The 16531-nt window shown below is 38.8% G+C and overlaps 1 protein-coding gene across 3 annotated transcripts in view; it reads right to left on the reverse strand.

Moving 5' to 3' along the window:
* The window catches only part of fam53c (family with sequence similarity 53 member C), a 106364-nt gene that overhangs the window by 47786 nt on the left and 42047 nt on the right, over nucleotides 1–16531 (reverse strand). For 2 of the 3 annotated variants that reach the window (XM_072263596.1, XM_072263597.1), the window contains 2 exons: nucleotides 14318–14375; nucleotides 1020–1822 (listed from right to left, as the gene is read on the reverse strand). In XM_072263596.1, the coding sequence (XP_072119697.1) occupies nucleotides 1020–1822; nucleotides 14318–14375 (861 nt within the window). The remainder of the gene's footprint in view (nucleotides 1–1019; nucleotides 1823–14317; nucleotides 14376–16531) is intronic. The other variant, XM_072263598.1, reaches the window with a different exon arrangement.

Consider the following 16531-nt stretch of genomic DNA (forward strand, 5'->3'; position numbering starts at 1 on the left):
TCTGACTTGTATACTCACCGTAGCAAGGGCTATACTACTGAGCTGCGAAAAAGTGCTGGTATTCCTCTCTCCTCATTTAAATCTGAAACACTGGCCTTTTACCCAGATTTCTTCTGTTATTTCTGGCCACTTCACTTTGAGGACAAATCTTAATTATGAAGACAACCTACCTGAAGATGAGGGGGCTGGAATCCCAGTTTGGATCAGACCATCTGACGCTCGTTTGGCAAATGGTTACGTAGTCCTCTGCCTATAACAGCAGGAGTGATGAGCTATGCTCGAGCACTCAGCATTAACTAAAAGTTGTTCTCTGAGTGAGAGCAACACACAGACACACAATGCTGGAGGAAATCAGCAGTTCAGCCAGTTTCTGAAAGTACAGTCGACATTTCAGCCTGAGCCCCTTCATCAGGACTTGGCCCAAAATGTCACCTGCACTTTTTCCCCCATAGATGCTGCCTGACCTGCTGAGTTCCTCCAGCATTGTGTGTGTGTTGCTTGGATTTCCAGCACCTGCAGATTTTCTCTTGTTCGTTCTCTGACAGTAGTGTTTGTTATTCATGATTCATGCCAATATGGTTGATTAACCCACCGAAATACTAATTTTGGCATTACACTGTAACTGGTTCATTTGGATGAACTGGCTGCCAAGAAAAACAAAGTTAATGTTCTCAAAGTTCACTTTTACTTCTCTCAGAAACATGCAAAATTGATTAATGCTACATTAATACAGTTTCCATCTGTGTAAAGCTGTTGACCTGGGTGTTGTGCAAGTGAATTTCTCTCATTATAAGATGATAATTACAGACCAGAAAATGCTGAGTGGGCTGGTGTTACTGGAGTACTAAGTTTGAGCTATGCCACTAAAGAAACATATTACGTCAGCATAAGATGGTGGGTTTAAGCAGAGAGAGTAAAGTGTGGAGAAATTTTAAATCTGGCCCTCATAGATCTGAACACATTTGGCTCATATGGCTTTCATTTTCATTACAGATTGGTTTCCTAGAGCCAGCACATACCTGGTTCATCTTGAAGAAGTCCAAAGCAGGTCTTGTCCATCGGACGTCGTCATCATGCCTTCGTTTTATACCGCACTTCCGTTCATTTAAGTCACAGGGCTGGGAGTGACTCCGCAACAAGCCCTGCTGTCGTCGGTTCATCTCTGGAGTGGAGGAGGGTGTGCTTTTGGCTGAAAGCAGACATCGTGCTGCCTCTTGAATATGTACCGGTGACAGTGAGAAACGCCTCTGAGGAACGAACGTGCACTGCACACCCAAAAAAGTTCTCTCACCAATATCCGTGGAATGATTATTGGGTGACAGCATCCATGGTAATGGAGATTCAGGAGATGCTGTGAGACTGGAAAATGTGAAACTGCTGGTGTTGGAGGGAAGACTGGAGTTGGATAGCTGCTGGAGACCAAGGCTGGTGGGGCGCTGAGTTGAGTTACTCAGCTGCGTGCTTCCATTTCCACCACTATTGCATCGCCGTTTGATAGGAGTCCACACCTTGGAGCCAGCAGGCTTCCAGAGAGACCTGTAGCGTGACAGGTCCTCTGGCACAGAGAGTGACCGACAGTGTCTTTTGGTTGGTGGATCTGGCAGTGAGGCAAAACTCTCAGAGAACTGCAAGTCACTTAGATTCCCCACTGAAGTGCTCGTCACATGTCCCATCCACGTGTTTGTTGCTTGTCTTGTGCACAGTGATTTATTCTGACTGGAGGAATCGATACTGCTTAGGCTGCAGCTTGCGAATGAAGAAAAACCCATATCTGCTGGCAAATCAGTGTTTGAGGACTCTAAAACATTCCAGTTCTTTTCCCCTGTAAAATGAGGAAAACATTTAGTAATGCAATTCTATCATGAAAGCGTCACGTAATTTCAGCATTGTGTCCAACACCAGATATCCATTCAATCCGGTGATGATTCCATGGGTCTATCATCATTTAATAACTTAATCATTTCCTCACCTAACATCTATTCTTCTTGCAGTTGCACCTGCATGAGCCAAATGGATACCAGTTGGGAGCAAAATCCTTCGTGAGACTGCTCTTAACCAAATCAAAGTAATTATGCTACCTCAGGTGCTGTCCGAGCTGAGATCGGCTATGTGGAAAAGGAACTTCAAAGTTCAAAGTACATTTATTATCAGAGTACGTATATAGAATGCAACTCTGGGATCCATCCTCCTGCAGTCAGCCATGAAACAAAGAAACACTATGGAACCCATTCCTAGAAAAACATCAAACACCCAATGTGTGAAAAAAAGAACAAATTGCGCACATGGCAAAACATCAAACCAGGAATTCAAGAATATTCAGTCTAGTTTAGTTCAGTGCCTTGACTTTAAAGCATCTTTGACTGACTTGCCAAGTATAAATGAGGTACAAGTGATTTAGATGACATTTTTCTTTCCCTTCAAGTGCTCCTCCAACACCATCAACAACATAATAATTAGGGAATAAAGCTTACTAATGGCATATTAAAAAGTGGATATTGGTTGAATTACAAAAATATATTTATGGTCTCCTTTACAACTTTAATAATTCAAGTTCAATTGTACATTTATGAAACAAGGACAATAATAATAGAAAATTTCTTGTTACCCTTTTTGATATATATAATTATAAGCTAAGAGCCAGAGGTTGTCTGACAGTATCTCCTTTTCTATATTTTACACTGTGTTACTTGTTCCTGTGAAATATGGAAAAGTTTGCACTCATTGACATTTCTTCAACTTTGCATTAGGTTTGCGCAAGTTCTTTGATGAGAATAAAGAATCAAGTTTCAGTATGGTGCAAAACAATAGAGTATAGAAGAACCAGCACTCAGCACATAGTTTGTGCTCACCACACATATTTTTAGTAGCTGGAGAGGTACTGCAATTAGTGCCAGGTTTCTGACTTGGGTTTCAAAAGCTTGAACTCTTCGCCTGATGGCCATCTAGAGAATCTAATTAGAGATTGGCTGCTTAGAGACATTTGACAAGGATAGAATCGTAGGGGTTAAAACAGCTGTTAATTTCCATGCACATCTCAGAAAGGAAGACTAATTACTTGGGTGAAGAGGAGATTGCAGGCTGCTCATAAAACTACACTACAGTAAATTGGCAGGTAGCTGCAGGGGAGGAAACCTGAAGTGATTTTCTTTTTGTAAACAAGACATGGTTGTCTGCGCATTGCTAATTCTCAAAGCTCCAATTATGACAATTGCCCATTTGGTCAATAAATGCCAACTAATTTTACCACTCCCGAACTTTAAGTGTTCCAATGCCAAATTAGTACATTAAGATTGGAAGTGGTTGTGATGTAAAGAGAAAGCCTTCATTTTATCAGGTTTCAAAGCTTCCAATTACATCTTATGTTTCCATGAATGGTCAAATTCAGTAGCATTTTACTAAGTCAGTGCCACACCCAGGGCTTTTGTGTTTTCTAGCAACCAGGTGATTAAATTCAAATACTATTGCATTACAAATTCAGGTATCTAGATAAATAACATGGATCAAAATTCAAGCAACAACCTGACTCAACTGTTGTTTTAAAAAAAAGGATCTAGTGCTTTCCTGGCATATATAAACTCATCTTGGGCTTCCACTGGGTACATGTATTGATTATAACCGACTTTTCAATGACAAATTCTGTCTTCATGGCAGAGTTCATCATCGAAACATTGGTTTTAATCGATACCTATAACCAGCTGGAAGTCTGAGAAGAATTCATTTGTTAACTGTTGTTTATACATTATCTTTTTAGAACTGGGACACTTAACCCTGGGAGATACTTTACTGCAATAACGATGAACTTATTGTCAGAGACTTTGTATGAATAAAACCTTCATTGAGGCCTATCCATGTGTACTTATTTATTGAGATACAACACAGAACAGACCCTTCCAGCCATGCCACCCAGCAGCTGCTTCCCCCACCCCAATTTAATCCTAGCCTCATAAGAAATAGAAGCAGGAGTAGGCCATCCAGCCCATCGAGCCTGCCCACCATTCAATAAGATCATGGCTGATCTGTCCATAAACTCATCTCCATCTACCCGCCTTTTCCCATAACCCTTAATTCCCTTACTATGTAAAAATCTATCTAACTGTATCTTAAATATATCTAGTGAAGAAGCCTCAACTGCTTCCCTGGGCAGAGAATTCCACAGATTCACCACTCCCTGGGAAAAACAATTTCTCCTTATCTTTGCCCTAAATCTTCTCCCCTGAATCTTGAGGCAATGTCTCCTAGTTCTAGTATCACCTACCAATGGAAACAACTTTTCTACTTCTATCTTATCTAACCTTTTCAAAATTTTGTATATATCTGTAAGACCCCGTCTCATTCTTCTGAATTCCAGAGAGTACAGTCCCAGGCGACTCAATCGCTCCTCTTAGGTTAACCCCTTCATCTCTGAAATCAACCTGGTGAACCTCCTCTGCACTGCCTTCAAAGCCAGTACATCCTTCCTCTAGTATGGAGACCAGAACTGCACACAGTACTCCAGGTGCGGCCTCACCAGTACCCTGTATAGTTGCAGCATGACCTCCCTGCTCTTGAATTCAATCCCTCTAGCAATGAAGGCCAACATTCTGTATGCCTTCTTAATAATCTGTTGTACCTGCAAGCCAACTTTTGCGATTCATGCACAAGCACTCCCAAGTCCCTCTGCACAACAGTATGCTACAATCTTTCACCATTTAAATAATAATCTGCTCTTCTATTATTCTTTCCAAAGCCGATGATCTCACATTTACCAATGTTGTATTCCATCTGCCAGACTTTGGCCTACTCACTTAACCTATCCATATACCTCTGCAGACTCTCCACATCCTCTGTACAATTTGCTTTTCCACTCAGTTGAGTGTCATCAGCATATTTTGCTACACTACCCTCAGTCCCCTCTTCCAAATCATCAATGTAGATGGTAAACAGCTGCGGGCCCAGCACTGACCCCTGCTGCACCCCACTCACCACTGACTGCCAACTGGAGAAACACCCATTTATACCAACTCTCTGCCTTCTATTGGTTAACCGAACCACTATCCATGCCAATACACTTCCTCCAACTCCATGCATCCGTATCTTATTTATAAGTCTCTTGTGAATGCAGCACCTTATCGAACGCCTTCTGGAAATCCAAGAAAACGACATCCACCTATTCTCCTCTATCCACTGCACTCATTATGTCCTCAAAGAACTCCAGTAAGTTTGTCAAACAGGACCTGCCCTTTCTGAATCCGTGCTGCATCTGTCTAATGGAACCACTCCTTTCTAAGTGGTTCTCTATTTCTTCCTTAATGACAGCTTCAAGCATTTTCCTGACTACAGATATTAAGCTAACTGGCCTATAGTTGCCATCTTTTGCCTACATCCTTTTTAAAAAATCACAGGACAATTTACATTGACGAATTAACCTACTAACCAGTACTATGGGAGGAAACCAGATCACCCAGAGGAAACCCACAGCCATGGGGAGAATGTACAATCTCCATTTAAGCAGTGGTGGGAATTGAACCCGGGTCGCCTAACCACTATGCTACTGTGCTTCTGATGATTGAAAATGTTAAGCACACTGTAGCAGAGGTAGCAATAGTGTGGGAACGTATACACATATCCCAGTAAATACTTCAACACCTTTGCCCATTTATTATTGTTTGGAATCTTGCAGAATGTTAGCCTCATACACAAGGTCAACACTTGGTATCCAAGTCTTATTGCTCTTGAGATTTTCTTAGAATGAAAGTGGAATGGTGATCCATTCCACTGAGTGCCCTACCAATGGTGATGAACTCATAGAGCTATGGCCCTCACTCCTCCAGTTGGTACAGGTTTGTAACTTTGGAAATACCATGGACAGATGTTCAGTAAATTGCTGAACTATTGATACCAGATTTAAAATTTAACTGACCCAGCATCAACTGCAGCTTGTGCAATAACGTAAAAGTTTGCATGTGTAGTAATATTTGAAAAGCCTGGCTTGAATTTTAGCCACAGAACTAAACCAGATCATCTCATCATCGCAGTTGCTTGTGGGACCTTGATGCATACAAGTTGGTTGCATATCTGAAACAGTTATTTGCCTGCAAATTGCTTAGAGATACCCTGCAGTCAGGCAGCTGTAAATAATTTCATGTTCGCTTTCTGGTCAATGTGGTGTTCAGTAACAAAAGGTCAAATCGATGGGTTTTGCCACCCTTTTGATACTTTTTTGCAGGGTAGTGGAAATCCATTAAGGGTCATTTTTTCAGATCGTGGAGATAGTAGAGCTGTTGCTTCATAGTTCTAGCAACCCCAGTTCAATCTTTACATCTGGTACTGTCTGTGTGGAGTTTGCATGTGTTCCCTGTGACCATATGGATTTCCTCCAGAAGTTCTGGTTCCCTCCCACAACACAAAGATATGCAGATTGCTTGGTGAACAGTAAACTTCCTCTAATGTGTAGCAAAGTAGCAGAATAGGGGGGAGTTGATAGGGATGGAGGGGGGGGGGGAATCTGTCCAAAAGGGTGCTTGATAGTCAACATGTCCTCGGTGAGATGAAATACCCATTTGTAGGTTCGTGACTCTATTTGGCCCCCAACCCTCCCCACTTGGACACACCCAACTCTCACTGAAATGCTCTTTTGCTTATCAATACAAAACAATATGATTCCATATTCTAGGGAGGGTAGAACTTGTATCAACACCACTGAAAATGCACACACTTGATATTAAAATCTGAAAATCACATCACCATTTACCATCTAATTATTTAAAGAATCAAGAGCTCAAAGAAAGAGAAGTGGTATGATCCAAGTCCACATTTTACAATTTTAACTGTGTCAACAACAATAGTTTCAACATAACTGCTGTCGACCACCAGCACCATTAACCATGACCTTTTGTTGCATGCGCCTGGTATATATGCTTGCAAATACAATTGTTCTCATAAAATAAGGGCTTTCACTTCCTTAACATTACTTGTGTTTCTAGAGATAGAATTTGATCTAATCTTGCTGGTTTTTCACATGATTCAGTTATATATTTAGAGTCAGAGTCATAACGCACAGAAATGGTCCTTCCACCCACGACATCTTTGTCATATTTTTACCCATATACATTACTACTACTCCATTATCCTTCTGAAGTTTTTCCAAATAAAACTCTCAAGAGTTTAGACAGATACTTGGACAATTTTTCATTTGGGAAGATGAAATCTATACACTTTTCTAACCCCTCATGAACATGGAAATATTAACTTTAAACATCAGTCTCCATCATCTGAAGTCAACAGTGCTCCTGGTACAAAGTCACATTAGTGTCACACCTTCTTTACACAGAAGTCAATATAACAGGTTGAACAGACAAGCTCAAAATATAATCTGAATCAAGCAATGAAAATTTGGAACATATAAACAACCTCTATATTGTAAGTGATGAGGAAAGACCAACAGTAAGTGAGCACTTAAGTTCAAAGATGACATCTGGTGATAAACATTTTTTACTTTCAAGTGAAGAAATTCTACAGTTATTAGAACCACAAGTGTTCTCAGCTGGTGATATTGCTGAAGACTGAGACAGAAAAACAAGGAAAGTTCAAGCTTTGCTTTATTTAATTCCTAGAGTTAGCTATTAATCCTAGCCATTCCTTTTTCTTTCTTTTACCCTCTTGGAGAAGTTACAGGAGTTTGAAATTCCAGATGACCAGATTCAAGAACAGCTTTTCCCACTGCTATCAGACTTCTGAATCAATCACCTCTTTCACACCACCTTCCTGGTGATGCTGCCACATTCTTGTGCCCTTAATTGTACCTTCTCCCATATTGTCACTTCAGCATTTTGTTTGCAATACCTCAGTTTGCAGCAATGTATTTTGCGCATTCTGCTTTTGTAGCCACTGCATTTGTTTAATTATTACCATTTATACTGTGAGCTTCATGCATGCAAGGAATTTCACTGCATCCTCCTGTACATGAGAATAAACTAAACTGAATCTTATTGTACCAAGAATAATGATGCGCTTTACAAATGTAATCAGGGCCTCCAGGAAAGAATCAGTAAACTACGACCGTAGGGCTTTGAAGGGTTCGGTGTATCTCCCAGTCATTAGATATGTGTGGAAACCATTCTAAATCAAGCTACTTACTAAACTGCACTTCTTAATTTGGCTAATGAGAAATATACATTCACAAATATGAACATTAAAAAGCAGGTGGAGATTGGCAGGAATCTAGAATGGAGGAAACAAACCACATTCAGAAATATTGTTCAGGTTTGACCAGCTGTCCAAGTGTAACTGAAATCTGACCAGCTAAAACTAGCAGAGTTTTTCTACTACTTAATCAACTAGAATCACTCTGCTATCTGGGACTTTGGTGTGTCAAGTAAGCTATCTCGAGTTAATAACTCCATTCACCTTCCCCTGGCCCCACTGAAAATAACTGAACATGGATCATTAATATAGGTTCGAGTCAAGTTTCTGATAAACATACAGTATAACCACCAACAATCTCTCTGAACAAGCAAAATTCATTGCATTCCCTAGCTGCAAACTATTAATAGTTGCTTGTTCTCACGCAGCTCAAGCACTAAATCTTTCAGTCACATTATTTGAACTGTAGTTAATGCTTTTCAGCACTGTTCACCTGTATTTGAGAGTCTTCTCACCAGCTACTTCTAGTTCAGCTCAAGCAAGGAGAAGCTCAGACCCAAACTCAAACACCCCCTCCTGGTGCACTAAGTTACTTCCCATCTTGCTCCAAAAATTATCCTTTCGGTCTGATGAGAAACAGTTTTAAAAATTCCCTCGGAGTCAATGGTTACTAAAGCTGGACTGATCCATTGGGCAAATCAAAGACTTTCATTCCATCTTCAATCAAGCAACAACTGAAGTTGCACAGCAAATACGTCATTTAAAATTCTGTTTACTATAACTACATCTGATCAGAAGGAATAAGCAAATGAACCCAAATAGAGAAGTACAGAGCAATGACAGTCTCATATCAATTTACCTCTCCTACTTGTTGGGCTCAAATGACTAATAGCATCTATATTTCTTTACATATGGGAAAAGCAAGGAGAAACAAGCAGCAAATGAACAGCTACATCAAACTAGAAACATTACCCTATAAAATTTCAAAATGATGGTCAAATTTGATTTGAAAGTAGTCTCAGAAGAGATCACACTGCAGCTACAAAAAAAGGTATCAAATAATTCTCTATCAATCCTGCTTCGTCTGCAAGGAAACTACATGTACAGTGGCATGCAAAATCTGGGCACCCTGGTCAAAATTTCTGTTACTGTGAATAGCTAAGCGAGTAAAAAATGACCTGATTTTCAAAAGGCATAAAGTTAAAGATGACATACTTCTTTAATATTTCAAGATTACTTTTTTATTTCCATCATTTACAGTTTCAAAATAACAAAAAACGAAACGGGCCGAAGCGAAAGTTTGGGCACCCTGCACTGTCAGTACTCAGTAACACCCCCTTTGGCAAGTATCACAGCTCGTAAATGCTTTCTGTAGCCTGCTAAGAGCCTTTCAATTCTTGTTTGGGGGATTTTCGCCCATTCTTCCTTGCAAAAGGCTTCTAGTTCTGAGAGACTTGGGCCGTCTTGCATGCACTGCTCTTTTGAGGTCTATCCACAGATTTTCGATGATGTTTAGGTCGGGAGACTGTGAGGGCCATGGCAAAACCTTCAGCTTGCGCCTCTTGAGGTAATCCATTGTGGATTTTGAGATGTGTTTAGGATCATTATCCTGTTGTAGAAGCCATCCTCTTTTCATCTTCAGCATTTTTTTTTAAACAGACGGTGTGATGTTCGCTGCAAGAACTTGCTGGTATTTAATTGAATTCATTCTTCCCTCTACCAGTGAAATGTTCCCTGTGCCACTGGCTGCAACACAAGCCCAAAGCATGATCGATCCACCCCCATGCTTAACAATTGGAGAGGTGTTCTTTTCATGAAATTCTGCATCCTTTTTTCTCCAAACATACCTTTGCTCATTGCGGCCAAAAAGTTCTATTTTAACTTCATCAGTCCACAGGACTTGTTTCCAAAATGCATCAGGCTTGTTTAGATGTTCCTTTGCAAACTTCTGACATTGAATTTTGTGGTGAGGACGCAGGAAAGGTTTTCTTCTGATGACTCTTCCATGAAGGTCCTATTTGTGCAGGTGTCGCTGCACAGTAGAACAATGCACCACCACTCCAGAGTCTGCTAAATCTTCCTGAAGGTCTTTTGCAGTCAAATAGGGGTTTTGATTTGCCTTTCTAGCAATCCTACAAGCCGTTCTCTCAGAAAGTTTTCTTGGTCTTCCAGACCTCAACTTGACCTCCACCATTCCTGTAATTTCTTAATTACATTATGACTGAGGAAACGGCTATCTGAAAATGCTTTGCTCTCTTCTTATAACCTTCTCCTGCTTTGTCGGCATCATTTATTTTAATTCTCAGTGTTAGGCAGCTGCTTAGAGGAGCCCATGGCTGCTGATTGTTGGGACAAGGTTTGAGGAGTCAGGGTATTTATAAAGCTTTGAAATTTGCATCACCTGGCCTTTCCTAATTATGACCCTGAACAAGCCATAGCCCTAACAAGCTAATTAAGGTCTGAGACCTTGGTACTGTAAAAGTTATCTGAGAGCTCAAATCTCTTGGGGTGAAACTTTTGCATGGTGCTCCTTTCCTTTTTTCCCCACTCTAAAATTGTACAAAACAAAAATAATACACTAATCTTGCTTAAAATGTTGAAAAGAATGTTTCATTTTTAAATTTATGACTCTTGAAGATCAGTTCCATCATCTACTCAATTAACTATTCACAGTAACAGAAATTTTGACCAGAGGTGCCCAAACTTTTGCATGCCACTGTACATCAGTAACATGTTTCAAGAGGAGCAAATTTTTTTATTAAAAGATAAAGCACAAAACAGGCCATTTGAACTGCACTGACCAGTAACCCCCGACAACCTTTGATTTAACCCTAATCTTTGAACTGGTATGTTTAAAATAAAACTTTTTAGGTTTTTGAAGATGAACTTCATTTAAATGAGGACATTTATTTTTCCATATATAGGAGGATAAAATAGATTCAAGAGGATAAGAAAGGATTGAGGAATAAAAACGGGTAAAGCCTGAAAAAGATATATAAATTTAGGTAGAATATTCATTTTAATAGAATTAATTCATCCAATCAACTATATTGAAAGAGGTGACCAATTTAATAATATCTTTTTCACATGGTTCGATAAAGTAAGAAAGTTTTCTTTAAACAGGTGTTTGTAATTCTGAGTGATTGTTACACCCAAATAAGTAAATTGATTCCTTACAATTTTAGAAGGGAGATTAGTATTAATTGATACCAAATTATTTAAAGGAAATAATTCACTCTTATGCAGGTTCCATTTATATCCTGAAAACTGGCTAAAACGGGGGAGTAAAAAAAGTACGCAAGGTAACGAGGTCTCAACATTAGAGATAAAAAGCAATATATCATCAGCGTAAAATGAGATTTTGTGGGTGATACCTCTCCTTAAAATACCATAGATATCATTAGATTCTCAAAAAGCAATGGCAAGGGGTTCTAAAGCTAGATCAAAAAGCAAAGGACTCAATGGACAGCCTTCTTAGTTCCGCGGTGAAGTTTAAATGGTTCAAAAGCCTAAAACCTGAAGTTTAGATTCAAAAACCTAAAAAGTCTGGAGGTTTAGCCTTACCTAATTTTAGGGTTTATTACTGGGCAGTTAATATATGCTATCTTATTTTTTGGCTATATTATATTAATTGTGTAGACTGTCCGGTATGGGTTTCTTTAGAAGCCAGCCCTGTTAATAAATTTTCTATTATTTCTCTTCTTGGATCCTCACTTCCTTTATTTGTAAGTAAACTAACTGATAATTTAATAGTTAAACATACTCTAAGGATCTGGACACAATGTAGAAAACATTTTGGTTTATTGAGATTTTCCTTTTCTAGTCCCATTTATTCTAATTTTTTCTTAAACCCTCCATGACTGATTTAGTTTGTAAAGAATGGGACAAGTTGGGTATTAAATGTTTTTGGGATCTGTTTGTTGGAGGAAATCTTTTTTTCATTTGAGCAATTATCAGCTAAATATAGCTTACCCAAAACTCACCTTTTTTTTTTAAGATATCTACAAATCAGAGACTTTCTAAGATCTCAATTATACACATTTCCTATAAGCTTAGATAAGAACTTACTGGACATAATTTTTAATTTGACACCTTTTCATAATGGTTCAATATCTAATATTTATGGTATGTTACTGGAGACGAGGAATGTTCCTTTAGACAAAATTAAGAATCTCTGGGAACAAGATTTACAGACATCAATATCTGAGGAAACTTGGAACGTAATTTTTAAACTGGTTAATACTTCATCGCTATGTGCTCGCCATTCCCTCATACAATTTAAGGTGGTGCATAGAGTCCATATGACTAAAGATAAGCTATCTCGTTTTTATTCAGATATATCTCCCTACTGTGACAGATGTAATAATGAAGAAGTTTCATTAATTCATGTGTTTTGGACTTATCCATATCTTGAAAAATATTGGAAGGAAGTTTTTCAAACTTTTTCTTTACTTTTCAAAGTCAATTTTAAGCCTAATCCTCTGACGGCCCTATTCATAATTGTTGCAGGACGAGATATCAAGCTGAAGACATCTGATTTACATATTTTGGCCTTTAGCTCTCTTATAGCTAGGAGGGCGCTTTTGTTTAAATGGAAAGATGTTTCTCCTCCTACTCATGCTCAACAGTTATGCGATGTTATATCATGCTTAGATTTAAAGAAGATTGGTTGTTCAATTTCTGAATCTCGTCAAGACTTTCAAACATTGTGGGGACGCTTTCTGAATTATTTTCAAAACTTTCAAAATCCTCAATTCATTGTTTAAATTTAGATGTTGGCTACTATTAATTTTTATTATATGAGAAGGTATTTTTACCTTTTTTTCTCCTTAATAAACAGCTTCAGTCTTGGTAGGGGTTAGACTCTTTCTTTGTAATAAGTTAGCATATTTCAATATAACTGAGTAGCCTACATGAATATGGGGTAATAAGACTGTTGTTATGAATAGATATAATGTAATTGTTTTTTTTAATTTTATATATACTTTCTTGTACTCTGTATTCTTCTACGTAGAAACTAATAAAAATACTGAAAAAAAACAAAACTGCAGATGCTGGGAATCCAAAACAAATACAGGGTATGCTGGAAATACTATACTGGGAAGAGAAATGAAGAGTCTTTAACCAGAACATTTCTCTTTCCACAGATGTTGTCTGACATTCTGAATACTCCAACATTTTCTATTTTTGAACTAGTGTCTCTGTTGTGTCATTCTCTTATCATATTTTTTGTATTATAAATTGGCAACATAACTCAACACTTAGATAAAAGAAATTCAGCACCCTCCCACTAATCCCCTGCCAATTATTATGCATCTGCAGAAAGAATTTTGTGTAAGAAGCTTTTATTAGAGCGTTAAAGCAGAAAGAGCACACATTGCAGGAGCATGGATGTATGCCATTTTGTTGTTAGCTAAAGAAAGGCAATGATGTACATCTGTGAAGAAAAAGCTCATTCTCTGCATTCATGGCCTAGCTTGTGTTACTATAATTCTTTCTACAGTTCTGAATTAATGAGAGCTCCATGCCTCTCCGTCTTTCTTTTCCTTACACTTCCTAAGCTTTTAAGATTGAGATGTGGTATTGTCTAATCTGTTTCCCTATTCAATTTCTCCAGCACTTTCAACAAAGATGTTGCTGTAGAACTCTTCACCTAGATTTCCAAAATTAAATACTGCAGTGAGACAGAGCTAAGACATTTTAGAAAATGTAAATGAATTACACATGATTGCAATCACTGTTACATCTGCAACACAGTGAGCTGCTGTTATCTCTTGGTTTAAACATCATCAGTCTAGAGCTGAAGGGAATTACTGAAAAGAGTAAACAGTTGACATTTGAGTCTCGGTGAAGGGTCTCGGTCCAAAACATTGACTGTTTACTCTTTTCCACAGATGCTATCTGGCCTGTTGAGTTCCTCCAATATTCTGTGTGTTGCTTTGGATTTCCAGCATCTGCAAATTTTCTCACGTGTATCGAATTGTTGAACAACCTTCTCATACAACTCCACACAGGATAATGTGCAAGAAATCAAATTTGACTACTTTTGCAAGAGCACCTTAAACACCTCTTATAAATATACCTACAAACCCCAACTCCTTAATGTCTATATGGATGGCTCATGTCCATATTGCTCCCAAGTCCAACCTTTGATTCTACAAATACAAGTTAGGTACTTCTGCAGAAGATCACTTACCTGGTATGAATCGGTACGGATTCCAGCAGCCACCTTTACTTGTATTCTCCGGCAGGGGCTGAAAGAGCCAACATGAAAAATACGGGTCTCAATATCTGATCCAGGGATTCCGTAAGTAACCAAAAAAAACAGAAGGCAACTGCTCATCTACCACCTAACCTTCAATTAACTGACAATGCTCCTCTTAAGGATAACTAGAAGAATCAAAGTGCTGAGGAATCACAAAAGAAATTCCATGACATATATTATCACCTATTCCCAATGTATGCAAAGATAAGAAAAGTATCAGAGTTTAAGACCAAGATAATCAAGTTCCAAAAAATATCATGTGTTTGTGAATTTATTGTTGAATTATTATGAAACAAGAGTACAGTACGTTATGTGAATGAAAGCAACTTAAACAGATATTGCACATAATGGGAAAGAAGAGAAAAACGCATGTGAAGAATGAAAAGCAAAAACTTTTGATCAACGGCTCATTAATACCACTACTCCTCAATCAGACCTCAAGACACAGGTGCAGAATTAGGCTATCTGACTCAAGTCTGCTCTGTCACCTCATGGTGCATTTCTATCCACCCCCCCCCCCCCCCAATACATCATAGGATCACCTAATCACTGATCCTACAAAATCCCAGTGGTACCAATAATGTTTTATTATGTTAGTCCCTAGGTTTTACTTACATTTATAAACTATAAAAACAATTGGTCACTGAATTAGCATAGAAATTCCAGCATCTAAAAGGAAGTTCAATTATTGAGAAAACTAATTAAATGATATCATCTGCACAAAACTTTTTGAAATCAGTTAGGAAGTTGTGTAGATTTCCATTTCTACAATGAAAACATCTGTACTGTCTATATATACAGTGGATTCCAGTTAATTGGGCCATTGGTAATTGGGACAAGTTGCTTATTTGGCTCAACTCTTAAAGAACAAAAACTAATTGAGAAAATAACTGGAAAAATGGAGATACCTCTTTCTCCCTTATTAGGGTGAGAGAGAACCAGCGGTATGTCCAATACTGGGTGAAACTTGAAGTCTTTGGGGTAACTGCAAGTCTGTGTTTTTGCTATTGCTTTGCTCATGCTTGAGTGCTCGGTAACAGTGCCGATGCTTTTTATTGCCGCTGGTGGCGGGGGGCCGGGGGGGAATTGTTGGTCACTGCCACTTACGTGCAGGAGTGGGGAGGGACTTTGGGGTTCTAACGTTTAACTGTCGTTCATTCTTTGGGGCACTCCTCTGTTTTCTAGGATGGTTGTGAAGAAAAAGCATTTTGGGATGTATACTGTATATATTAAATTGTACCTTTGAACCTTTGATTCTATTTGTTTGTATGGGATATCGTGCTGCTTAATTGGGGCAGGAGAATGCTGTTGAAAAGTTTCTCACTGGCGTCAGACACATGCGTTTCTGTAGCCGTTAGACACTACATTACTTCCCTAGAAGTCTGCAGAGATTTGGCATGTCACCGAAAACTTTGGCAAACTTCTATAAATGTGTAGTGGAGACTATTACCGGCTGCATCACAGCCTGGTATGGAAACACCAATGCCTTTGAATGGAAAATCCTACAAAAGGTAGTGGATTCGGCCCAGTACATCAAGGGTAAAGCCCTCTTAACCACTGAGCATATCTACATGAAACGCTGTTGTAGGAAAGTAGCACCCATGATCAGAGATCCTCACTACCCAGACTATGCTCTTTTCTCACTGCTACCACAGGTGGAAGGTACAAGGGCCTCAGGACTAGCACCACCAGGTTCAGGAACTGTTACTACCCCTCAACCATCAGGCTCTTGAACAAAAGGGAATAACTACACTCACTTGGCCATCCTTTGAGATGTTCCCACAACCAATGATCTCACTTTAAGGACTCCTTATCGTGTTATTTCATATTCTTGTTATTTATTGCTATTTATTTATATTTGCATTTGCACAGTTTATCTTCTGGTTGATCTTTCATCGATCCTGTTATAGTTACTGTTCTATAAATTCGCTGAATATGCCCACAGGAAAATGAATCTCAGGGTTGTATGAGATGACATACGTGTACTCTTGTGATAAAATTTACTTTGAACTTGGAACTACACCACACTTAGAGCAAGAAGTTTTAAAATAGTGTCAGTTGCATATGCTTGCGCTCAAAATGCAGCAATTTGTCACTGATAGTTGGCAAGAAATAAGCAGTAATTCAGAATTGTTTTGCTCACAG

This window comes from Mobula birostris, chromosome 7 (assembly GCF_030028105.1).
Source record: "Mobula birostris isolate sMobBir1 chromosome 7, sMobBir1.hap1, whole genome shotgun sequence".
Lineage (NCBI taxonomy): Eukaryota > Metazoa > Chordata > Chondrichthyes > Myliobatiformes > Myliobatidae > Mobula > Mobula birostris.